Source organism: Marmota monax, unplaced genomic scaffold (assembly GCF_021218885.2).
Source record: "Marmota monax isolate L192 unplaced genomic scaffold, Marmota_monax_Labrador192_F-V1.1 WCK01_AAM20220418_F8-fsc00011, whole genome shotgun sequence".
Classification (NCBI taxonomy): domain Eukaryota; kingdom Metazoa; phylum Chordata; class Mammalia; order Rodentia; family Sciuridae; genus Marmota; species Marmota monax.
In genome coordinates, this window is record NW_026693082.1 from 25743258 (window position 1) to 25770772 (window position 27515).

Genomic DNA, 27515 nt, shown 5'->3' on the forward strand with positions numbered 1-27515 from the left:
CATTTTTAATGAATGTTAGTAAATAAAAATAATTATTAATAAAAGAGAGTATCTGGTTTAATTTGAATTTAACACATATGATATTCTTAGTATGTTCAATAATAAAAAACAGAAAAATTATCTTTTACTGTCAAGTAGCTTATAATCTTACAAGATAGGATATAGGAAATGATTACAAAACAACTTGGGAGAATGAGCTTTACACCTATTTCTGCTGTGGCATGTCTATTATTGTAAATTGTATTTGCCTTAGTCAAAAAATTGTGAGCACCTGTAAGAAAGTCTTTCTTAGCTACCTCTTTCTTATACTTCTCCCTTCCCCCACCAGTGTCTGGCTGTTAAGTTTCTAATGAGTGCTTGTTGAATAAATAAAAGGATATAGATAATACTATATAATTTCTGAAGACCATCTGGTATATAGAAAAAACAATACAGAAAGAATTTTCTCTTCTTTCTCAAGATGTTTATTTGTAAGTTACTCCTATGCAAATCAGCATTGTATATTACAGTATGCCTTTGAATTTATCTACCTATTTTTTTCACCAGATATTCTTTTCCTCTTTTATGCACTCTCAGATTATCTGAATGGTAAGCATCTTTTCTCTACAACTCTTACTTCCACTTAGCATAGGAGCGGTCACATTTTTTGTATTCAGTTGTAGGAGAGGGGTTGTGGTGTAGCTAGACGGTAAACATTGAAGGAGAGTGGCAGAACTTTCTATTCATGGATTACAAGATAACAATTGCAATGTATTGCCTGACATTCCCTCATTTTAAAAACAAATATTTTGAGGAGGAACATTTTTGTGTGTGTGTGTACCAGGGATTGAACTCAGGGGCACTGTACCACTGAGCCACATCCTCAGCTCTTTTTTGTATTTTATTTAGAGATAGGGTCTCACTGAGTTGTTTGGCACCTTGCTTTTGCTGAGGCTGACTTTGAACTCATGACCCTCCTGCCTCAGCCTCCTGGTTGCCTCTGGGATTACAGGTGTGTGCCACCGTGCCTGGCAACATATTGTTTTGAAGATCAATAAATTAGATTATAAACCATTTCAGGGCAGAAATCTGGTTTATTTTATTTGTTGCAGACCTAGAATATGGTCTGGCACATTGTAAGTATTAGGTGGATATTTGTCAAATGGATAAATAGATAAATGAGCTTGACATGAAATCAGACATGGACTCACATCCCCATTGTAACTTCAAATACTTTTGAGTATTTCCTTGACAGATCTTTGTTGTGGACTTTCTGGGATCTGTCAACACAATGATGAGTATAACGGGGTTCCTGCCCTTATTTGGTTAACTATCTTGATCTTTTATATCTTCATACATTTAGAGGTGAGTATTATTTATATGAAGTTTAAATAGGTCCTCTGCTAAATACTGTGTTTCCTAACTCATTTAAATAGTAGTTATTATTTTTTAGTTATTTTTATTTGTTATCTCTTTCCTAATCTCCTTGAGGAAGTGTCAGATTTTTTTTATTGATGCAAAAACATCAGTAAGTTACTAGAGAGGTTCAGGGATTAAATATAGTAATAGGTATATATATTGCTTTGCAAATTGTAGAGTAGTTATTAAACATGAGGCATTACTAACAAATGATAATATAAATGAACTTTATTGTGCTATAGTACAATTCCTGAATGTGTCCTTATGATGAAGTATTTTTAAAAAATCAAATAGGCCTGTTATATCTACTAAGCTCAATGGCAGAGAATGCAGTCACCTTTGAGTTCTTGAACATCCTGAAAGAAGACAAAGCCATAAAACAGAAAATATCTCCAATAAAGATCCAGGTTTGAATGAAGCTTTACTTAGTCAAAATAACCATTTTTATAGGAGCATTCTTCTTTTAAACATCACTTTGGAGGAAGGTAAAGATTTCTCAAATGGTGATGACTGTAGTCTGTATTAAGGGATTTAAGGAGTTTGAGTCTGTCATGGATATCATGTCTTCATTGAATAACTAAGTCAGTATTGACTATTGAAAATATTTAATACTAAATGACAAGATACAGTCATTAGTAGATATTCAAATACTTCAAAGTTTCACTGGTACCTAAATGAATGGAAGGATGATTTTGTTGTTTAGTTGAATAACGTGTAAGGACATAGTAATGAGTCATACCTTTTGAAAATTTTATAATTTTACTGTTTCTACTTTTTTCTAATCTTGTGCAAAGAACAAAAATGTCAAGTTAATCAATTAAGTGAATTTTGTTTGTTTAAAGAATTTTTCCAAACCTTGAGCTGTTTAAAAACTATTGTTGAGAATGTCTATTAGTGATTTGTGAAGTAATTTAATCAGTAATTGGTGAAGAATTTAAGGAGGGCAGCATACACATTAGTGACCTGGAGCTGTCAGAGTAGCAGTCAAGCTCTGGAATGTTTGTTTCAGCTGTCGTCATAATTTTTGGATGATATATCTCAGGTCCCATTAATGTGACTTGAACTGTTTTTTTTTTTTTTTTTGGTACTGGGGATTGAAGTAAAGGGTGCTTTACCACTGAACTATTTCCCTAGCTCTTTTAATTTTTTGAGACAGGATCTCACTAAGTCTTGGAGGCTGGTCTGAAAGTTAAGATCCTTCTGCCTCAGCCTCTTGAGTTGCTGGGATTGCAGGTGTGTACTACATTGGGTTGTTTATTTTATTTTTTGGTGTTATCACTCAAACCTGGGACTTTGTGCTTACTAGTCATGTACTCTGTCACTGAACTATATCCCATTGCCTTCAATTGGTGGAGTTAATAGTCATAGGGACCATTCTATGTTATTGAAATGGTACTTGAAACCCTCCAGGAACTTCTGAAAGCATGCAGTATTGACCAGCTTTGTTAACAATTAAGAACTACATTGTGGAATTTGTCTTGTTTCCTGAACTAAACTTCATGGGAATTAGGACTATGCATTATCTCTTTTTATTTTCTACAATGTTGAGCTGAGGAGAAGTTCAGAAAAGATTTGTAGGGTATAGGAAAATACAAAATTACATGTATAATTTATTAAATATCTGTATTTTAAGTACATATATCCTATAATACTAAGCCCATGACTTTCTGCATTCTTATTTCTTATTTGTGGTTTTACTGCAGCTGTTTTTTGTTGTTGTTGTTGTTGTTTGTTTCATATAGTTTAGAGGCTTAGGATGACAGGATGATTATAGGAATAATTTCATCTTAAGATTCTTGACATGGAATATTAGAATTGTTTGATTATATCCAAACTTATTTAAAATAGTTTCCTATTATTTAGAGAAGAAAGGAGGTATACCATTAAAAAAAAAAAAAAAAAAGGCCATTTAGGTCTCACACATGGGAAGAGGGAAGTTTTGCCCACAAAGAATCTTAAAGTCTTAAAAATTTATTGGTAACCTGGGAAAAGCTGAAATGTTTTGTTTCCCTGGAGTTTATCTTCTAAAGTCTGGTTGTGTTTGGTCTTGAAAAAGGATTCTAAAATGTCATAGAAATAAAAGGTATTTATTCCACAGAAAATATGTGGAAAGATCTGGGTTGAACTTGGCAGTGTGCACAAACAGATAGCCTGGGTAGTGTATGTTGGGTTTCTTGGTGGAGTCAAGACAGGGTACTTTGACTTCTGTAATTGTGAGGTTGGGGGAAGGTAGGAAACTGAAAAATGCAGAAATGCTGAAACTGCTGCTGTTGAGATGATAGTTGATATAGTTTGGATCTTGAACGTGCCCCTGAGGCTCATGTATGAAAGGCTTAGTCCCCAACCTGTGCACTATTGGAAGTTGGAACCTTTAGAAGGTGGGATATAGGGGAAGAAATTAGGTCATTGGGGGTGTGCCGTTGAAGGACATATTTGGACCTCATACCTTCCTCTTTCTGTTTTTGATTTTTGACTGCTATAAGGTGAGCAGGTTGCTCCGCCATATGCTCCTTGCCATGATGTGCTAACTCACCTCGGGCCCATAGGCACTGAGGCCAAGTGATCATGGACTTAAACTATGAGGCAAAATAAACCTTTCCTCCTCAAGTTTTATCTCAAGTATTTATTATAATAATGGAAAGGGGAGTAACACAATAGCAAAGAATTACACAAATTATGACAGAGGTGTACTTTTTTTTTTAAAGAGAGAAGAGAGAGAATTTTTAAAAATATTTTTCAGTTTTCGGTGGACACAACATCTTTATTTTATTTTTATGTGGTGCTGAGGATCGAACCCAGCGTTCCGCGTATGCCAGGCGAGTGTGTTACTGCTTGAACCACATCCCCAGCCCAAGAGGTGTACTTTTAAAAAAATACTTTTGTTTTAAATAAGCAGTTTTAAACCCACACCAAAATTGAAAGGAAGGTAACAGATATTTCCTATGTATCGTCCAACTCTGGCACATGCATAAATTCTTGAATTATCATCATCCCCACCAGAGTACATTCATTAAAATTTATGAACCTATACTGACTTTTCCTTATTACCAAAAGTCCATAGTTCACATTAGGATTTACTGGTGATAGTGTCCTTTCAATAGATCTGAACAAATGTATGTAATGTCTATTTAAATTTCTTCCATATCTTTTCAGGTTTGATAGATCATTTCTTTTTAGTGCTGAATAATGTTCCATTCTCCAGATGTATCACAGCTTATTCATTCTCCTACTGAAGGACATCTTGGTTACTGCCAGGTTTTGGTAACATAAGTAAACTTCTGTCTACTCCCAGGCAGGTTTTTGTGTGGACATAAGTTTTTACTTTCTTTGGGTAAATACTGGGTAGCCCTATAGCTTGATCATGTGGTAAGAGTATGTATAATTTTGTAAGAAACTCTTCCAAATTGTCTTCCAAAGTGGCTGTACCATTTGGTATTCCAACTAGCCACAAATGAGAGTTCTTGTTGCTCCACATCTTCACTAGCATTTGGTGGTGGTAGTAGTGTTCTGAATTTGGGCCTTTCTAATAGGTATGTATATTATATATTATAATATATTACTTGTCATTTTAAATTTTGCATTTTTCTGATGACATATGATATAGAACATCTTTCATATGTTTATCTTTTGCCAAGGTCTTTTAAGGTCTTTGTGTCTAGATTAATTTTTTTTTTTTTTAACATATAGACATTCAGTTTTAGTTAAGAAAACTTACCTTCTCTCCATTGGACTGCCTTTGCTCCTTTGTCAAAGCTCAGTTGGCTATATTTATGTGGATCTATTTCTGGTCTCTTATTTTGTTCCATTCATCTATTTGTCTCTTCTTTTACCAATACTTCACTGTCTTGACTACTGAAGCTTAGAGGTGGATGTTTAGGTTTGATCCGTGGTATATCCTCTTTACCTTTTACCTTTTACATATCCTGTCTTACAAATCTGACTGAAGTTTCCTTAAACGTTTGTCATATCATGAACAATTTAAATCCTGATAATGAATTCTGAGTTTTTCCTATCAGCATTGAAAGCCATTGGTTAGTTTTAAGTAGAGAAGTAAGTTGATTGTATTTTCATTTTTGGTAAATGGCTCCTATTCCAGGGTGAAAAACCACTAACTCTAGAATAGAGTTAGTAAGGGCAAATCAAATGAAAACAAGAAGCAGCTATCACCTAATAATGTAGTGCATGTCTATTAAATGATCTTGAAAATTTTCTTTCAGCTAATAGTATGTCTGTCTACTTCTAAGAGTAGAACTTCTTATGATAGAACAGTTTCTACCAGAAGAGTATTGTGCCAAGTGGGAATTAGAGGAAGGGAAGGCAGTCACAGTGAAATCTCCTGGAGATACTTTTAAACAATGTATCCTTGACTTTTCTCTGTCAATGCCAGAGCCTAATGCAGTTATTGATGGGAATCTTGCCATCTCAGATGGGGAAACGATTGCACTAGAGACTTGCCCCATCCACCACCAAGATGAAAATATTAACTAGGGGGAATAAACAGCCACAGAAATGAAACAGAATTTCCTTGAAGTTAATTCTTGTTTGTTGGAGATATTTTTTTATTATTATTAATTGCCATAACAGGTTGTTCTGATAAGGACATTTTACACATTTTAGCATGTTATGAATAGGGGTCTTCCCCCCCCCCCCCAAGAGTTGCGATTTAGGGTGCTGGCAGGAAGAAAGTTTTTCCAATCTGTTAATTTGCATAAGAGAAGCATGAATTAATGATGTTTCATGATCATAACTCTAAGGCTTTAAAATTCTTTTTTTTTTTGAGACAAGGTCTCACTAAGTTGCTCAGGCTGAGGCTGGTTAAGTTGCTGAGGCTTGTCTTGAATTTGTCATGTTCTAGTCTCAGCCTCCTAAATTGCTGGGATTATAGGTGTGTGCTACCACACTTGGCTACTTTCAGACTTTTTAAGCCAGGAAAGAAGTTAAACTTATTTCATGACCAGAGTGAAAATTATCTGCTAACGGGTAGATATTTCTCTTTTAGTTTTAAGTTCTCTTGCTTTCAGAACATGCTCGAAAAAAGGGTTAATCTTAAACACATGTATGGACAGGTCTAGGTATGCCTAGGAATGCAATCTGTCTGTTTTGCAAGATGCTGTAGATGTTGCCTGACTGTAATCTGACACCAGGTGGACCAAGTGGCCAATGATAGAAAGTGGAGAACTATGTGAAAGAACTGGAATTTCAGGTCTGGAGAGTAATTGTGGCCTGCTCTCAGACTCTTGGAACTGTTCAACTGAGTGTCAGCAAAAAGGCAAAGAATACAGAAGACAGACTGTTTAGTTTTTTAGTTTGATCATACTTTTTTTTTTTTAAATTAACATGATTGAAACTAAGGTGAGCTCAGACAAGTTTGGGAAGACCTGCTTCATTTTAATGTGGGTTACCAGAAGTCTGAGACAGTTTGTGTGTGTGGGGTGGTGGGGTGGGGTGGGGTGGGGTGGTGGTTACTTGGAATCAAAACCAGTGCTCTTGCATGCTAGGCAAGGGCTCTATCTCTGAGCTACACCTTCAGCCCCTGACTGAGACTTTGTATACAAAAGCCATCAATTTGTGCTTCATTTACATGAAAGCAAACTATACTTTTAATAGTCATGGGTACTTTGCTCTCCCCTCTGGGCCCTTCCATCCCATTAATGAATGCCAAATTTAAAGTAAAGAATGTCTAAATTTAAAGTAGTTATGCAAAATTGCTGCTTTAAAGATAGCAGTGCTATACATGGCTCATATATGAATTCTAGTAATTTTTTGCGGGGTAAATTATGGGGATTGAACCCAGTGCCTCATGTGTGCTGGGCAAGTGCTCTACCACTGAACTACTCCTCTAGCCCCCAGAGACATAGTTTTAAACTTTTTCTGAACTTTCTTAGATTCTTTGAAAATTTGAAAAATTTGAAGTTTGTAGTTTAGAATAATTTTATTTTTAAATTAAGTTATGAGAATACTAAGTGTAGTGAGAAATGTTTCGGACACTTGTGTTTTTCCTCTGTTTTATGTATATTGTACATAATTTACAGAGGGCTTTATAATATGGTATTTTTTCAAAATTAGTGTTGGCCCCCGCACTGTACCCCCTTTTATTTCTGCAGGGACTGAGAAACTTAATATCCTCTCTTGGGGGAAATTCAAATCTCATTACTTAACTCTAACTACATTGTGGTATGTTTCTTAATGGTCTTTTCAGTATCCACATTTTTGATGTAAATGATAGATAGCAACAATACTGCTTTTGAAGAACTAGAAAGAGCTGGATGCAGATGGCACAAGTCTTTAATCCACCCTACTTGGGAGGCTAAGGCAGGATAGAAGATTCTCTATTTAGTGGGATCCTTTCTCAAAAAAATTAAGGCACTGGGTTGTGGCTCAGTGGTAGATCCCTTGCCCAGCATATGTGAGGTCCTGGGTTTTTATCCCCAGCACTGAAAAAATAAAATAAAAAAAAATAGAACTGGAAAGGAAAATGTCACTAAAAATCTGTTTTATTAAAGTATTCTAATGAGTTATTAGTTGTGGTCACCGTACAAAAAATCTTGTTTCCTTTTCACTTTTTAGGCTGGGTGAAGGTGTAAAGTTAAGACTATATGATATGGTAGACTTGGAAATGAACAATAACAATAAGACTGATTCAAGTAAATCAGTTGTTCAGGTAAAAATATGGTTGACAGTGATCCATCACATGTATCAAGAGGTTGCAGAAAATATTATATGAGGGGCTGAGATTGTGGCTCAGCGGTATAGCATTCGCCTAGCACATTCCAGGCCCTGGGTTCGATCCTCAGCACCACATAAAAATAAATGAAATAAAGATATAAAATAAATAAATAAATTCCGTTTAAAAAAGTATAGGGGTACAAGAGGCTGGTTCACTTTTGCCTTCTTTTCTACTAATGGTTCTGTATCTTCAGACAAATCAGATTGCATTAGACCCTAATTCTTTATTTTTGGGGGGTGGCAAGGGAATTGAACCCAGGGTCTTGTGTATGCTATACAAATGTTCTACCACCTAATTGTATCCCCATCCCATTCTTTCTTTTCAATGAATGTGTTGTCTTAGGTGATCTTTAAATATTTTTCAGCTCTAAAATCCTGTGATTTCACAATTTTTAGATTGAGAATATTGAGACCCTTTGAAAATTGTATGGTTTTTCTTGATACCATGGACTAATTTACTTTATTATAAACATGAACACTGTCGGAATACTTTAAAATCAGGGTGTTCATTCAGCCACCTCATTACTCTTAGCTAGTACATTTTACCTTTATGCCATAATTATCTAAAACCTTGGCTAGAGTTGTTGTTCAATCAATGATAGAGCGATTGCCTAGCTTGTGTGAGGCACTGGGTTTAATTCTCAGCACCACATAAAAATAAATAAATAAAAATAAAGGCTCATCCACAACTAAAAATATATATATTAAAAATAAAAAAGAAATCTTATTGCTTAGTTTTCCTGTGGCATGTCTTCCTAGAGAACAAGAGTATGATACTGACCCAGCTGAAAGATATCAGGATCCAGTCTGTGGAGTTATTATGCCTTACCGATTACTTCTTAAAACCATGCAGATAAATTGATACTTATGTCTGTGTGGTGAATGAGCAGTTTTCACTTATCTTTTTCCTTCTTACTTAATTATATTGTGAAAACACATTCAAGAACTATTAATATAGCAGAATGTTTCTGAAGCAAAATATTAATGATGGGTAAATTTAAATAAGTTTAATATTTACTGTGGACCTTAAAGTTTATTAGGGTAGAACAGAAACCATTTCCCTCTTTCAATTTTAGTATCTATATTTGTCCCATACTAGAGTACACTTGAGGAAATATGATACATTTAATTTTGGGCATATTTTAGAAATGCAGTGACTTTGAGGGGCTTGTCTAATAGTTTACTGAATGCTTTTGTTGGAGATCAGAAGCTGAATTAGAGATGGAGTTTTTTTTCCTCCCCTTAAATTTGATTATGCATTTATTAAATATATGTTCTAAACTATTACAGCATAAAGGATTTGGGTAGATTGAGGTAAGACTGTATATTACAGTAATGGAAAATTACTATATTTAGGTAGTGAGAATTCTAACTCTGTTTTGCTTGCAGACTGAGATCTTGGGTCCCTCAGTCTATTTGATGAAAAACTGAATCACTGATTTGGATTTTCAGTTTTGTCTGTCACTGAAAAATTTTAATATACCTGTGTTATTGAAATATCTCTGACATGTACAAGTGATAACTCTGGATTATGTGACAAAATTTATTCCCAAGAACACTTTGATGCCATAGGGAATATAATTTATACAGAGAAGAGGAAGAGGAGCAGGAAAGATGAAAGAACAGAAACCTGATTAAGCCAATAAAATGTTTTCCTTTAATTATACATTTTCATTTTGTGAACTTCTGTATACAAATTAATAAAAGCTGAACTAAGTTATCTTTTTCTGCCCCAACAAATGACCTACTGATGGTGAGGAACCATTTTAGTTTTTTGGCTTATTATTGTTGATTATTAGCATGTGCTTTAAGATGTGGATATGTTTATTGCTTATTCTTATTTTTTGTGATTCTTCAAAGACAGTTATTAGGTTTTTTTTTTTGTAGATGGACACAATATCTCATATATCTCTTATTTATTTTTATGTGGTGCTGAGGATCAAATCCAGTGCCTCACACGTGCTAGGCAAGCACTCTACCACTGAGCCACAACCCCAACCCATCAGTGACAGTTATTAAAACACAATTTGCCATCTCTTTCAAAGCCTTCTAACTTCTGTGTCTCAACCCATGAGAATTGCTCCCTTCTAAAACATAGTACTTACCAGGTGTGGAAGTGCTGTGGAAATGTTGCTAAAAAATCATATGTAATTGCAATGGAAAAGAAAGTGAAACTTTACAGAGACCATTCACATTGGTGGTTAGTATAGTGTCACTTTGTATTTATGAACAAACAGGTTTTGGAACAGCCTTTTGGAACCTAACGTAACTTAACCTAACCTAAACTAGAAAACCTTTTGGGTCAGGAATCATCCTTGGTTATATTTTCTTACTGTGTGTTTCTATATTGAGGATAATAGGTTCTTTATTATCAGAAGTACTTCATTTAAATTATTTTATTTATTTATTTTTGAACCCTGGGGATACTGAGCCACATCCCCAGCCTTTGTTTTATATTTTATTTTGAGACAGGGTCTTGCTAATTTGCTTAGGATATCACTAAATTGCTGAGGCTGGACTTGAACTTTTTTGTTTGTTTATTTTTTTGCATCACTGGGGTGTGAACCCAGGGCCTTGTGCATGTTAGGCAAGCGCTCTACCACTGAGTTACTTCCCCAGCTCTGGACTTGAACTTGAGATCCTGCTGCCTCAGCCTCTGGAGTTAATGGGATTACAGGCCTGTGCCTGTCAAGTACTGTGTTTTGAAGGGCGCAGTGGTTGAGGCACAGAAGTTTGGCGAGGCTTTGTGAAAGAAATGGTACATGAGTTGAGCATTGAAGAATGGAAAAGATATGATGTAGTGCTGAGAGAGGGAGTGGTATTCCAAGCATGGGTAATAATAGAAGTTGATAAGAGAGACAGGAATGAATGTAGTTTGCGTGGAGGAACATGGAGAATAGTCCTATGAGGGCAGGATTGGGTTGTAGGATAATTTAAGGGAAAAGATAATACAAGTAATGTGTGTGCAAGGCCAAATATATGTCCCAAGTTTATATTATCTATGATCAATTTAAAATGAAAAAAAAATCTCTAAATATGGTGCATTGCTCAAAAACTACTGAATGTATTAAAAATACTTTTTCAGTGTTGGAATTGAACTTTTAAAAGGAGTAGAGCAGAGGGTAGTTGGAAACTACTGGGTTGGAACTGAGTTTAGTGAGTAAAAATCTGAATTAATTTATTAACTCTAATTTTGACTTCAATTTATGGAAGTCACAGTAATCTATGGGGATGCCTAGAACCTAGAATATATAGGAAATTGGTTTTACTGACATTAGGAAATGGAGTACACTATTTTTCTAGCATATAGCTAGCTGTTTCAGGAAAACTGAATCACCATGTCAGCCTCATCCCCAAACTTGCCTGTTTAAAATTTTTAGGAAATTAGTGGCCATACTTTCCTTGAAGTCAACTTCTTTTTAAAATATTTGTATTAAAATGGTAAAGGCTATTTCAGAGAACTAGATATTATTTAATGTAATTTTAAAAAATATCTTTGTATTTTTATGTCACATTTATGGCCATAACTATTTGATTCAATATTTAACAAAATTGTAGTAAATACCTAAATCAGATTTCACTTTTTTCTGTTAGTAGTGGTAACTTAAAAAAAAAAAAAAAAACATCTTTGCTAGGCATTTTTAAAGCATTTCTGTCTTCACTATGAAATTGTTTTTTTTTTTGCTGTTAAGTTGCGTTTCTGTTTTTCTACTATTGTAAAGTGCAGTTCTTTGCATGTTCTAATTTGCCATGACGTGGTCAAGTGCTGTTTCCTTCCTGTTGCTTGCAGCCTTTTGCTAGAGATAAGAATACATTGTAGTGCATTAAAAAAGAAGCCACTGAAGAGGGGCTGTAAGCATGGTAACTCTTAAAGCATTCTAATTATCAGAAGCCTTTTAAAGAACAGAAAAAGTAGGCTTTAATTTCTGCTTATTTTAAAAAGCTCTTAAAATGTTATTTACTAAACTTTAAATGTACTTGATTCTTAATTCTTAACATATTATTAGACCTAACAGGGATGCTGTCTGAATGTTTCTATTAAAGGCAAAAATATACATAATATGCATTATGAAATAGAGCAGCAGTTCTGATATAGATGGTTTGCTGGATTAGTAGAAAGCAGGAAATTGCTTGTATATCCTTTATCGTGGCTATAAACCTCATTATTGCTGGAATTTTTAATTTTTGTTTTTTAATATTCAGTACTTTAACCTAAGTTTAACTGAGAGAAGGAGAAACTTCATTTTTAGTAATAAGGGGTGATCTTGGCAGAAATGAAGTCTTCAAAGAAATTTATGTCTAACTTAAATAAAAATAAGCCTAACAAAGACATAATTAGTCATGTTGATTTTTATTTGAAGATCAGCAGTAACAACAAAACGCTTTGGAAATACTGTGCTTTGGTTATATTTTAAATGGATGGCTGCTTTTTCACAACTAATTTAAGCTTTTGTTTTTCAGGCCAGGAAGCTTGAGAAAAGAAAAATTTCAGAAAAATTGCTTCTGTTTGCTTAGAATATCAATGAACCAAGAAAAATCGAAGCACCTTCCTTAAAGATAACCTGGGTATACATACGGTAATTCACAGACTTGGCTGAGGAGTTTTACCCAAATTTCTGACTGGATTCTACCGCCTGATAACTTGAATCTGTTTGGAATTTTTCTCATGTGGATCTAAGGGGAATGCTTTATTATGGCTGCTGTTGTCCAACAAAACGACCTAGTATTTGAATTTGCTAGTAACGTCATGGAGGATGAACAACAGGTATGGGACCTGAAAAAAACTGAATTTTAATAAATTTGTTAGTTTTTTCATTTGTATCAGAAAATTACTTACTTTAAAAGATGGAGCTTTATTAAAGTCACAAAATTAGAATATTTGGAGGTAATGATTTTAAATAATATTTATAACTGGATTCTTTTTTTCAAGCAGATGAAATAATGCCAGCAGTACATAATTGTACATCATTTCAGTGTAAAGCATGTGACAATGAGGAAGTTACTTAACTTCTCTAGATTTGAATTTCATCATTTATAGGGGGATTGAACTGAAGAATTTCTAAACTGGCTTTCATTGAATTTATACATGACGTGCAAATAATGAGTTAGATTCATTTTACTAGGAAAAATATTTTGAGAACCAGTGGGTCTAAAATATGCCTAATATAACTGATTTATATGTTAAATGAGCCTAATCCTGACTACTTAAACAGGCCAATTATAATGTCATGCTTTTGTTCTACAAACATGGCTACTACAGATCCTAAAATTGATTTTTAATTTTGGTCAGGACATGATAATTTCTTAGCTGTTTGTAGTGTTCACTGAAGTGGCAGAATAAAAAGTTTATAAATAAACCTAAAAGAGGTGCTAATTTGGATTAGCTTATCTAAAGAGCAAGATGAGCTTCAACCAGGTAGAAAAATAGTTTGAGGGACAAAATTGCCTGGCTCCAATTAAAAATGTATTAATAGTGCTTTGGATTTAATCTAGAGAAAAAAGGAAAATCATTTTAGGAGAAGAAAGTGTTTTGAATTTGTTTTAAGACAGGATGTTTGTATATACTAAGGTCTGAAGACAGTGTGTTTACTGTGCCGTCTCTTAGAAAAGATCCTGTGATAGATTCTAGGCTTGATGTGGTGAGGTTTGATCTCGGGATGTGGTAGCAGAGGACAGAGGCCTTAGCCACTCATTGGTGTGTTCTAGTGCAGTAGCTTTGACATTCTTTTAACCATGAGAAATGCATTTGACATTATAGTATCATATTTATACATGCATGTATGTAGTTATAAAAAAGTTTTGCAAAAAATACTTATATACCTGTGTGTATAAAGCACTTTGTTTAACTTATAAACATATCTGTGGTCAGGTTGCTGTTAGCTTTATATCAGCATATACAAATATCTATTTTTTTTAATGTGATGCTGAGGTGTTGAACCCAGAGCCTCATGCATGCTAAGTATGTGATCTTGCTGAACTACATTTCCAGCCCTGTATTTTATTAAGTTATTAATTTTCAGTGAACAGAATGAATCTGTCCAATGTTAGTTTGGGGCAGGTATTATCCAAGGACTTTACAGATATTAACCATATGAGGTAAATACTAATGTTCTCATTTTACAGTAAGGAAATTGAAACATGAAGAGATTAAATGACTTTCTCAGAATCATATAGCTAGCAAATAATGGTGCTACAACTTGAACCTCTAGCAGTTTGACTTTCACTAATGATGTCATATTTTCTTGGAGTGATGCATGACAGTCTTACTGTATTATAATCATTGCCCAAATATTTCAAACTATTGGCCAGATTCAGAGTTTTTCTCATGTACAATCATAAGCATAGCAAAAACTTAACTGCTTCACATGAGGTTAGAACCAGTGGTAATTGGCTTTATCTGACCTATGGTTCTACCTCCTTGTTTATTTGCTAGTTAGTTTTTTGTTTTTTATGTTTTTGGTACTGGAGATTGAACCCAGGGGCACTAAACCACTGAGCCACAACCTCAGCCCCTTTTCATTTTATTTTGAGACAGGGTCTACCTAAGGTTTCTTAGGGACTTACTAAGTTGCTGAGGCTGGCCTTGAACTTTCAGTCTTCCTGCCTCTGTCTCTCAAGTTGCTGGAATTACAGGTCTGTACCACAACACCTAGTTTGTTTTTAATATAAAAGTAATGACTTGTTATTTATAAAAGAAGTCACCTAATATAAAAATATATAAAACAGTGGAAATCTCTCTTCACCCTTTCTCCTTATTCTTTTTTTTTTAAAGAGAGAGAGAGAGAGAATATTTTTAATATTTATTTTTCAGTTTTTGGTGGACACAACATCTTTATTTGGTGGTGAGGATCAAATCCAACTCTCCACGCATGCCAGGCGAGCCCCGTGCATGCCAGGCGAGTGTGTTACCGCTTTAGCCACATCCCCAGCCCCTCCTTAACTCTTTTTTCCTCCCGAGAAGAAACTAGTATGAACTAGTTGTGGGTTTTATATACCTACAAAACTACACACAGAATTTATTTTTAAGATATAGATGACATTATCCTAAATGTATTTTGTGACTTGTTTTCACTTAATGTATAATAAAATATTACATGTGTGTGTTGATTGGTTCTGTATTATTTTTCTATACTATGAATGTTTATTTCACCAGTCTTTGATAATGGCTGTATTTCAATATTATATACAATATTATATACAGTACTGCAGTGAAAATTCTTATTCAGGGAGGCAGTAAACTCTATCTAGTGGTAGTAGTGGTTAAGAGCTCAGGTACTGGAGTCAGAATTCCTGGGTTAAATATTGGCTCCACTCTTTACTACCTGTGTGATCTTGGGCAATTTCCTTAACCTTTCTGTGCTTTGGTTTTCTTATCTACAAAATAGGAATGAAAATTATAGAACCTAAATTGTATTGTAGGTTTGTTATGAGAATTAAATGAGTTGATACTTACAAAGAGCTCTTAGAACTTACACATAGCTGATATTTACTGAGCAGTATCATTCTCTCATGTGTCTATGTATATATTACAGACTTCAGGTTTGAACTTACTAATATATTCTGTTTCATTGAGCTATTTTTTATTGTACCAGTATCACTTAAAATAATGTGACATTATATTTGACGTCTATAGGATTGAGATCTTGTATGAATTTTAGAATCAGCTTATAAAGTTACATAAAAACTCTGTTGGGATTTTAACTTTTCAAAATAAAATATTTGTCTTTTAAAAATAATTCATTCTGTTTTATGATTCAGTATTGGTTGATTGGTTGGTTGTTTATAAAATCACTGTTGGAAGGCACCAGATTAGAATTTCCTGTTTTCAATATTGGTCTGTGGTTGTATAATGACACTGTTAATGTCTATTTGCCAGCACATTGATCATTTTCTCTCACATAAGTTTGTACTGTTTTCAAAACTGTTTTGGAACTCTTTTAGGTAGAGATAGTGGTAGGGGGACAGGTGTTGGAAATAGAAACATTAAACACTGTTGATTCTGACATTTAAAATTCTATACTAAGCTTTTTTGTAATGGGGATTGAACCCAAGGTTGCTTAACCACTGAGCCATATCCCCAGCCAACCCTTTTTATGTTTTATTTAGAGACAGGGTCTGGATAAGTTGATTAGAGCTTGCTAAGTTGCTGAGGCTGGCTTTGAACTCACTATCCTCCTGGCAGCCTCCCAAGCTTCTGGGATTTCAGGTGTGGGCCACCCTGCCCAGCTGCTCTTGCTATTCTTAACTGAGGGATATTTCTAGCTGGAAATGAAATTCTTGCACTGATGTGGGAGAACATCAGTATTGAAATTCAGTGTACTTTTATGTGAAAGTGCTTTGGTTTGACTTCATTAAATAGGTATGTTTGCCTGGTGAATGTAGGAAAATAAGGAAACTGAAATAAGGAAGCTTTGGATACAAGTTTCTAATAGAAGTAAACATGACAGTACACAAATATTTCAGAAGCTAATTTAATGAAAAATACCTCATAGTTTAATATTTTTATATATTATTGACATATTATTATGTTTCTTCAGTTTTTGTTTTTTTCTTTTTTTAAATAACTGATAATCAGTTCATTAAAATAGCTGACTTAGGCACTGCAATGGAGACTTCAGCCTTCATTTCTGCCTTGATACTGATGGAAATAATCTGCTTAACAATCTTGGACTGTGTAAGTCAGTCAATCACTTATGGATTCTCATCTGGAAATGATCCCATGTTTTAGGACCTTCACCACAAGGTGTTTTTAAAAGTAGACAGGAAATAGGAAAGACAGAAATTAATCTGACTTGTCTTTCCTAACTTTCCTATGTACTTACATAAGTACACCTCAGTGAATCTCTGTCATGTACAAATGAACGTAGGTTGTAAGGTGGAAGAAGAAGAATTATGACGTGCAGAACAAGTATTTTTGATAGATTCTTATCACAGTATAAGAAGGTAGTTTTAGGACTTCGTTTCTCAAGTTATAAATTGACTTGCCTTGACTGTTGTTTCCTAGAGGTTAAAGGGTAACTTTGAACCTCCTACTTTGTGCTTTTTTTAGCAAGATGCCCAGTGATTTTTTTCATGCATTATTTGGGAATCACTACTCAATATAACAATAGAAGTAAAATCAAAGTGCTGAGGTCACAGAGAATGGAGATATTTACTGACTGCATTGGGATTTGGGGAAAGCTTCACTATGAAAGTTGCATTTGAACTAGATCTTGAAGGGTAATCAGTTTATTCTGCAGATGAACAAGGTGAGGTGTTGCAGAGCAAGCAGGTTTCTTGTGATTGCATAGTCAATCCAAATACCTTTAGAAGCTTTTCACAGTGTGCCATGCTCTTATTTCTTACACTACATATTTTTGCCAGTCTACTGTATGATTTCCCCAAATGCTTGCTTCCTCACTGATCAGGAATGATCTCCCACATTTTATACTTGTGGCATGTTTAAATCCTAATTGTCTTTCAGTATTTTGAAACAAAACCTACTTTTTCCAGATACTCATCCTAAAACAAATCCTTTAGGAGTTAACAGCTTGATCCTATTATTCCTATAACACTTATTGTCAGTGTCATCCATTTGGCATGATAAAAAAATCTGTTTTATAAAAAAGATAAAACTTATCTGTTGATCAAATGATTTGGGATATATATGTGGTCAGTTATAGTTCTTATCATGTCAGAAGATCTTTGATGAGAAGTGATAACTTACTCTACAACTTTCTTGACTATAGTATATTTTGTCTTCTGTTTTGTTTTTGGTACTGGGGATTGAACTCAGGGATATTTTACCACTGAGTTACATCCCTAGTCCTTTTTATTTTGAGCTCCTCTAACTTTTTTTTTAAACATACATTTTTTTTTTTAGTTGTAGTTGCACACAATACCTTTATTTATATGTGGTGCTAAGGATCTAACCCAGAGCCTCACACACTCTCTACCACTGAGCCACAACCCCAGCCCCTCCTCTAGCTTTATATTTATAGTACACATTTTCTTGGGACATATTGTTCACATTCTCATTTTGTGTGGTATTGTCATTTCTCTGTGATTTCAAGACCAGAAACAAATATTCATAGACTCTTTTTAAAATTTTTTATAATTATACATGATAGCAGAATACATTTCAACTCATTGTACACAAATGGAGCACAATTTTTCATTTCTCTGGTTGTACACACTGCAGTCTCACACCATTTGTGCAATCATACACGTACATAGGGTAATAATGTCTGTCTCATTCCACCATCTTTCCTACCTCCTCACTCCCTCCCCTCCCCTCCCCTCACTCTCCTCTGCCCAATCCAAAGTCCCTCCATTCTTCCCTTACCCTCCTTTACCTTTTTGGATCAGTATCCACTTATCAGAGAAAACATTTGGCCTTTAGTATTTTGGGATTGGCTTACTTTGATTGGCATGATATTATTCCGCTTCATCCAATTACCTGCAAATGCCGTAATTTCATTCTTCTTTATGGCTGAATAATATTCCATTGTGTATATATACCACATTTTCTTTATCCATTCATCTATTGAAGGGCATCTAGGTTGGTTCCACAGTTTAGCTATTGAGAATCGAGCCACAATAAACATTAATGTGACCGTGTCACTATAGTATACTGATTTTAAGTCCTTGGATATAGACCGATGTTATGGTTTAGATGTGGTGTCCACCAAAAGCTCACATGTGAGACAATGCAAGAAGGTTTGGAGGAGAAATGATTGAGTTACACCTTTAGCCTAATCAGTTAATCTCTGATGGGATTAATGGAGTGGTGACTGAAGTGGTAGGGTGTGGCTAGATGAGGTGGGAGTTGGGATGTGGTTTTGGTATATACATTTGTATCTGGCAAGTGGATTCTCTCTCTGCTTCTTGATCCACCATGATGTGAGCTGCTTCCTTCTGCCACGCTCTCCAGCCATGATGTCAAATGGAATTGTCTATCGACCTCTGAAACCGTGAGCTCTCAAAAAAACTTTTCCTCTTCTACAGTTGTACTGGTTGGGTCTTTAAGTCATAGCAGTGAGAAAGTTGACTAAAACAACCGAGGAATGGGATAGCTGGGTCAAATGGTGGTTCCATTCCAAGTTTTCTAAGGAATATCTATACTGCTTTCCAGAGTGGCTGCATCAGTTTTCAGTCCCACCAGCAATGAATTAGTGTACCTTTCCCCTACATCCTTGCCAACACTTAATTGTTGCTTGTATTCTTGATAATTGCCATTGTGAGATGAAATCTTAGAATAGTTTTTTAAAATTTTTTTATATATTTGTTTTATAGTTGTAGATGGACATCATGCTTTACTTTATTTATTTTCGTATAAGGTGCTAAGGATCGAACCCAGAGCCTCACACATACTAGGCAAGCACTCTGGCACTGAGCCACACCCTCAGTCCCCTTAGAATAGTTATTTTTTTATTATTTATTTTTTGTACACAATGACTTTATTTTGTTTATATTTTATGTGATGCTGAGGATTGAACCCAGGTCCTCGTATCAGCTAGGCAAGTGCTCTACCACTGAGCCACAACCCCAGCCCCTAGAATAGTTTTGATTTACATTTCTCTAATTGTTAGTTGTTTAACAGTTTTTCATATATTCGTTGATCAATTGTATATCTTCTTTGTTTTGGGTACTGGGGATTGAAACAAAAGTGTCTGCTCAGTTACTTAGACCATTTATTGATTGGGTTATTTGTTTTTTTGGTGTTAAGTTTCTTGAGTTCTTTATATATCCTGTAGAGTAGTGCTCTGTCTGTGCATGTGGTAAAGATTTTCTCCCATCCTGTAGGCTCTCTCTTCACATTGTTTCCTTTGCTGAGACGAAGCTTTTTAGTTTGAATTCAGCATATTTATTGATTCTTGGTTTTATTTCATGCACTTACGGAGTCTTGTTAAGGAAGTCATGTCCTAAGCTGACATGATGACGATTTGGGCCTGCTTTTTCTTCTGTTAGGCACAGTCTCTGGTCTAATTCCCAAGTCCTTGATCTATTTTGAGTTGAGTTTTGTGCAGGGTGAAAGATAGCGATTTAATTTCATTTTGCTGCATATGGATTTCCCGTTTTCCCAGCACCATTTTGTTGAAGATGCAATCTTTTCTCCAATGTATGTTTTTGGCGCCTTTGCCTAGTATGAGATAACTGTATTTATGTGGGTTTGTCTCTGTGTCCTCTAATCTGTACCATTGTTCTACATGTCTATTTTGGTGCCAATATCATGAACTCTTTTTTTATAATATTTGACACTGTTCTGTTGTACATGTTTAGTGAATAACACCTCACTTTTACAAATTGTTATTGAGGGGTAGGGATGTAGCATGGGCAAAAGTCCTGGATTGGATCCCAAGTACCACTTAAAAAACAGTTATTGAAAATGTAATTAAAATAGTTTTTCTGATTTTATTATTATTACTATTAGAAAAACTAATATCCTTATAGTGTTTCCCTCTTTCTTAGGAAACTGGAGTAGAATCTTTTTTTCTTTCTTTGCTTCCTTTCCACCCCCACTCCCCGTACTGGGGAGTGAACCCAGGGGTTCTCTACCACTGAGCTACACCCCCAGCTAATTTTATTTTTCATTTTGAGACAGAGTCTTGCTAATTTCCTGAGACTGGCCCTCAAATTCATGACCTTCAATTTACATGTTCGAGAGTGAGAAAATGTATAGAGCATAGATCATAAAAACCTGCTATTTTTTCAAGACAGGAGTGTAAGATTTTTTAAAGTCAGAGACCAAGGTTTCCTCATAAAAAAGAAGGAGTGTCAACTCATAGTGTTCTGTGTATAATTTGTTTAGCACCAGAGATGTGGAAGGCTGGAAGCTGGAATGATGCTATTAACATGTATAAGGATACAGTGGGATATTTACATAAAATTCCAGGTTCTAACTTGGTTGCTTTCTTTTTAAAATCTTAGCAGAACAGATTTATCAAATCCCTAAACTGGGTCATTTGGAATAAAACATACAGAGGTTCCTTGTTTCTATTCTGTATATTTTAGCTTGATTACTTTTGAGAAAGTCTGACTTGTATCTTGCTTATAGCCCTCTTAAGGTTAAGTGAAGGGACAACCCTGTTGTGGTCCAGCATTTGGCCTGTGTTCTTTCCCTGCCAACTTTGGAAGTAAGGAAGATAATTGTTACTGTGAAAAGAAGTGGTAAGGGGAGTAGGAACTTAGTACCGTCCTTTCCCAGTCATTAATAGAGGCAAATAACGAAAAATGCCCTAAAAATGAATCTAGATGAGATTATTTTATAAGATAGCATATAGACTTGTGTGGTGGACTCCCATGAATTTTAGTAGGTAATATTTACTGAGCATTTTATCCTGGTACTGTGTTATGTCTTGTATAAGAATTATCCTATGTAATTCTTATAACAGTCTAAGAGAGTGAGGTACTCTCATTCTCATTTTACAAAAAATTAATTAAGGCCAGAGAAGGGAAGTTACTTGCCTGCAATAGCATAGTTAATAAAGGAAAAAGCTTGGAGCTGTTTTTTTTTTTCTTTTCTTTCTTTCTTTTTCTTTTTCTTCTTCTTCTTTTTTTTTTTTTTTTTTTTTAACATTCAGAGCCAGAACTTTAGATATTAAAGTTACCTTAAAGTAAACTCTAAGGTACCTGGTAAAAAGCTGGGAATTGTAACCCAGCCTGAGCCTTCAATCATTATTTGAATAATACTAGCCAGTGTGACATGTAAGGGGTAAAAAAGTAATTTCAAATGTGGGGAAATTATTTCACTCAGCATTTTAGTGGGGGAAAAAGCATTATTCATTCTAGTTAATTATAGGTCGATAAGCAAACTATTGCAGTACTACTCATCTACTTAAAATGTACAATTCTGCCAGGTGTGATGGTGTATACCTGTGATCCAAGAGGGGAGGTTGAGGCAAGAGGATCACAAGATGGAGACCAGGCCAGGTGATTTAGAAGACCCTGACTCAATATAAAAATATTTTTAAGAGGGCTGAGGATGTAACTCAGTGATAGAGCTCTGGCCTAGCATGCATGAAACCCTGGGGTCAGCAAAATAGATAAATACAATAAATAAATATCAGTGGTTTCAGTGGTTTTAGTCCATACACATAGTTGTGTGTCTGTCACCATATTAAATTTTAGAACATTTTATCATCCCCCAAATAAATCTGAATACATTAGCAGTCAGTATCCTATTTCTTTCTTTTCCCAACCCCTGAGAACTACGAATCTACTTTCTATTTCTATATATTTCCTATAAATGAAATCATATAATATGTACAGTCTTGTGACTGGCTTCTTTCACTTAAGCATTAATGTTTTGAAGGATCATCTGTGTTGTACTGTGTGTCAGTACTTCAGCCTTTGAATTGATGAATAATAATTCATTGTATGGTTATATCATGTTGACTCTATTCATTCTGTTTACTTTTCAAAAGGGCACACTTTAAAAAAAATGAGATTCATGGTGGTAAATTTTCTCTTGGAAATGGAATTGGCAACCTCAGTTCTCTCAGAAGGTACTCAGTTGCTTAGAACAGCATTTCTGGGTAAATCAATAGTAATTCTGTTTGTTGCCTGGTGCAGTGGTGAGTACCTGTAATCCCAGTGGTTTAGGAGGGTAAGGCTCCAGAAGGATTGCAAGCTCAAAGCCACCCTGCTGAGAGCCATAGCCAAGTAGGAATGATGCATGGATTTTTGGTTGAAAAGTGACGCCAGCAAGCCATTGAGATGATAGGATTATGTTAAGATCTGCATTCAATTGGATATTAGACCCCTGCTGTCCGCCTGCTACTTTGGAGCTCTAGACTCCTGGAGAGTTCCCATTGGTTGGGGAAGTACGGTAGGAGGGATTGGTAGGAGGGATTTCCGGAGGAGGGATTTTCCTGTTGGTGTAGTGTGGCCCGGGAGAACGCCCTGTGTGTGGTTCGGCATATTTCCCGGGAGCGTGCATGGCATTGGAGTTTCAGAAATAAAGTTTGTTCCTGCTTGAGTGGCTTGTGATTTTGTGCCCAGCCAGACTGCGGCACCACCCTTAGCTATTTAGTGAGGTCTTAAGCAATTTAGCACCCTGTCTCAAAATTAAAAAAGGGCTGGGGATGTGGCTCAGTGGTTGAGTGCACCTGAGTTCAATCTCTGACACCCACCCCTGAAAAAAAGTAATTCTATTCTTATTTCTAAATATGCTGTTTTATTTTGTAAAAAGCTTCCCTTAGGACTGGGCATATAGCTCAGTTGGTAGAGTGCTTGCCTCACATGCACAAGGCCCTGGGTTCGATCCCCAGCCCAATAAATAAATAAATAAATAAATAGATAAATAAATAACTAGCTTCCCTTAAACATTTGAAACCTTTGATATTTCTTAGTTTTGCTATATGACTTAAAAATTTTTTATCTTTCCATTTCTTTTAAAGATTTTTCAAAATTTTTAGTTATACATGACAATGGAATGTATTTTGGCAGAATACACATACATAGGGTATAACTTACTCTATTTAGGTTCCTACTCTTGTGGTCATGTATGATGTGGAGTTACCCTGGTTGTGTATACAAAATCAAGGCTAGGAAAGTTATGACCAATTAATTCTATTTAGAATTTACTCTTTAATATTTCCTATTTAATATTTCCTAATCCCCTCTTTTACCCTCTCCTTTGTATCCCTTTGTCTAACCCAATGGACTATTATTCTTCCCCCTTCCCACCCTGCCTTGTTATGGGTTAGCATCCACAAATCAGAGAGAACATTCGGCTTTTGTTTTTTTGGGATAGGCTTATTTCACTTAGCATGATATTCTCCAGTTGTATCCATTTACTGGCAAATACCATAATTTCATTCTTCTTTATGGCTGAGTAATATTCCATTGTGTATATATACTACATTTTCTTTATCCATTTATCCTTTGAAGGACACCTAGGCTGTTTACATATCTTGGCTATTGTGAGTTGAGCTGCTATAAACAAGGATGTGGCTGCAACACTATAGTATGCTGTTGTTAAGTCCTTTGGGTGTCTACCAAGGAGTGGGATAACTGGGTTAAATGGTGGTTCCATTCCAAGTTTTCTAAGAAATCTCCATACTGCTTTCCATAGTGGTTGCATCAGTTTGCAGTCCCACCAACAATGTATTAGAGTACCTTTCTCACATAATCAAGAACATGTACAGAGATCATACTGATTGGGAAAAAATCTTCACCATCAGTACCTCAGATAAGGCATAATTTCCAGGATATACAAAGAATTCAGAAAACTTAACACCAGAAAAATAACCCAGTCAATAAATGGGAAAAGGAACTAAACAAACACTTCATAGTAGAAAAAATATGAGTGGTCAAAATATATATGAAAAAATTTTCTTCATCTCTAGTAATTAGAGAAATTCAAATTAAAATTACACTGAGATTCCATCTCACTCCAGTCAGAACGGCAGTTATAAAGAATACAGTCGTCTTCTTTCCGATCAATACAGCAGATGTAGGATAAGCAGTTACATAAAACAGTATTATCAGCTTTTTAAAAAAGGTCATCTTCAATATTGTTTTGTTGGTATTTATGAAAATAATATCCTTTGATTTAATGAAGTAAGAAGAAAACTGTTAATGGTTTGAGTGTGAGTTTAAGAAAATGATCTTCTCATAATAGTTATCATATATTTAATAATGTTAGCCACTGCTACGTAAGTTAGCATGCCTGACAGTAAAGAAGTTAGGAAGCAGGTAGGAATCCCTCCCACCTTCTCTTCCTCCCCTCCTTGTAAATTTCTCAATATTAGGGGAATTCTTCTTTTGAAAAATTGTTACTGAAAAAGCTACATTATGATTTGACTAGTAAAAACATTGTAAGTTTTTTAACTTTATTTTTTACACAAATGGAGCACAACTTTTTATTTCTCTGGCTGTACATGATGTTGTTACACACCATTCGTGCAATCATACCTATACATGGGGTAATATTGTCTGTATCATTCTGTCATCTCCCCCTCATACCCTCTGGCCCCTCTCTCCCCTCTGCTTAATCCAAAGTTCCTCCCTTTTTCCCTTACCCACTGCCCATTATGGATCAGCATCCACTTATCAGAGAAATCATTTAATGTTTGTTTTTTTGGGGATTGGCTTACTTTGCTTAGCATGATATTCTCCAGTTCTGTCCATTTATTCCATAACTGCCATAATTTAATTCTTTTTTAAGGCTGAGTAGTATTCTGTTGTGTATATACACCACAGTTTTGTGAGGTTGTCTTTTTAACCTGTTCCCATTTAATGTGACATTCAGAGAAGGTAGTGGAAGTATGAGATAGGACCAGGTAACTTAGCAAGGTGGTGTGAAGCCTGAAGTTAGGGGAGAAGTTTCTCTCCTAAAAGGTGGTGTTTTGTATGACACTTTGAGGTTTTATTATATTTTAATTTATGAATTTTGTATAGCATCTGCATTTCCCCCATTCCACTTTATTCTGCGGCAAGGGAAAAGGGAAAAACAACATTTATAACAGATTTCATTTTCCTGTTGGAAGGCAACTGGTGGGAAGCTCAAGTAACTCTGCTTTCCTTCTTTTTGTTTCCTACCTCATCATATAACACATTTAGAAATAATTTAGTATCCGAAGGCTTAGCTGTGAGGTGTTCTTTTGAAAAGTGATTGACTAATGTGCACCCAGTCTATCTAAAACTCTTATAATATTGAATACTGAAAATTGATGTTTCTGGTCAGTCAAGAGCATGTGTGGGACCTACAGAGCATCAGTTTAGCTAGCTGTGTGACTTTTAACTATTTTTTTCCTCTCTAATATCAGTGCAGAGTCTTGCTAAATTGCCAAGGCTGCCCTCAATCTTGAAATCCTTCTTCTTCAGCCTCCATAGTTGCTAGAATTAGAGTTGTGTGCCTGGCTGCTAGACAAGTTTTAAATATAACTGAATTTTATTTTTTCTATCAAAGATAAAAAAATACCTCCTACTATTAAGAGTATTAAATATTTTTGTAAAGCATTTACCAATAACTGGTCAAAGGAGATATAGTCAGTATATGTGGCAGATGCTATTTGTGCTGTAGTCATGATGTTAATGAACTAAGTTAAATCAAGAAAAGACATTTGTTACCTTGAGCTATGTACTTTATATTACCCACTTGTTTGGGGGATAAGTAAGGTCATGAAGGTGATTTTTGTGACTTCGATACCAATCATACAAATTCATTCAGCTTTTTTTTTTTCTTTGTTAATTGGGAATGGTGGCTTGATTCTAGAATAAGCCAATAAATGGTTGCTTAGAATTTTAAAAATCTGGCAGCTTTACTCTGTAGGAGAGCACTTTCCTTTTACATTGTAACATTTTGTTTGGTTTGACATGGTTTGACCTGGTATTGATTAGTTTTTTTTTTTTTTTTTTTTTGCTTTTTCTTTTTTGAGTAACTTAAATTTACGTCATTGCCTATGATCTGCTAGTGTGACTTTTTTCATTCTCGAAAAGCTCTGATGAAGCTAAACTGTCTATATTCAGGAATATCTTGTGCTTAGTACATATAAGATTCTTGTCAAAGGCCTTTTTTTAAAAAAAAAAAGAAAAGCAGAAAATGCCCTATTATGATTTTATTTAAATTCTTAGAGTTATATAGATTTTGCATGTTTAAGTTATCATTCTGATGGTGACTGTTGTGATGTTTATTTACTTAGTTCATAAGTAAACATTTAAATCTGGTTTAAATTTAATATCTCCCCACCTGCCTCAATCGACCTGCCTACTTTACCTCATAACTGATTTTGTTCACATATAGTCAGACATATGCACAACTCACCAATATATTTAACTTTTAAGTTGACACTCCAATAAGAAAACAAATACAATTTTCATTGACTTTTCTCTCTCTCTCTCTTTTTTTTTTTTTTTTTTTTTTTGGTACTGGGGCACTTGACCACTAAGCCACATCCCCAGCCCTATTTTTGTATTTTATTTAGAGGCAGGGTCTCACTGAGTTGCTTAGCGCCTAGCTTTTGCTGAGGCTGGCTTTGAACTCTCCATCCTTCTGCCTCAGCCTCTTGAGCTGCTGGGACTCTTTTGCTTTTTGATGCATTGTCAAATTTATCCTTGATAAAAAATGAAAAATCTGTGCAAAGACCAAAGAAAGTCATTTGTCATGAAAGAGAGACACTAGGATTAAACTTTGTTTAAACAATTCCGCAGGGATTTACATTGAGATTCCAAATGTTATCTTGGGGAAATCTGGAGAAAGGACCATTTACTTAGACTTTTGTACTTTTTTAAAAAAATAGTTGTAGATGGACAACATGTCTTTATTTGTTTAGTTTTTTATGCGGTGCTAAGGATCTAACCCACTGCCTCACACATGCTAGGCAAGTGCTCGGCCACTGAGCTACAGTCCCAGTCCACCTTTGTACTTTTTGATAGTGCTGTGCAAGAGAGAAGCCACACTTCTT

The 27515-nt window shown here is 35.1% G+C and overlaps 1 protein-coding gene across 5 annotated transcripts in view; it reads left to right on the forward strand.

Moving 5' to 3' along the window:
- The window catches only part of Elf1 (E74 like ETS transcription factor 1), a 105945-nt gene that overhangs the window by 40687 nt on the left and 37743 nt on the right, over positions 1-27515 (forward strand). For 3 of the 5 annotated variants that reach the window (XM_046454040.2, XM_046454038.2, XM_046454036.2), the window contains exon 2: positions 12586-12889. In XM_046454040.2, the coding sequence (XP_046309996.1) occupies positions 12818-12889 (72 nt within the window). In that variant the 5' untranslated portion in view covers positions 12586-12817. Of the gene's footprint in view, positions 1-11916; positions 12037-12585; positions 12890-27515 lie in introns of those variants that run through there. The other 2 variants (XM_046454037.2, XM_046454039.2) reach the window with 2 other exon arrangements.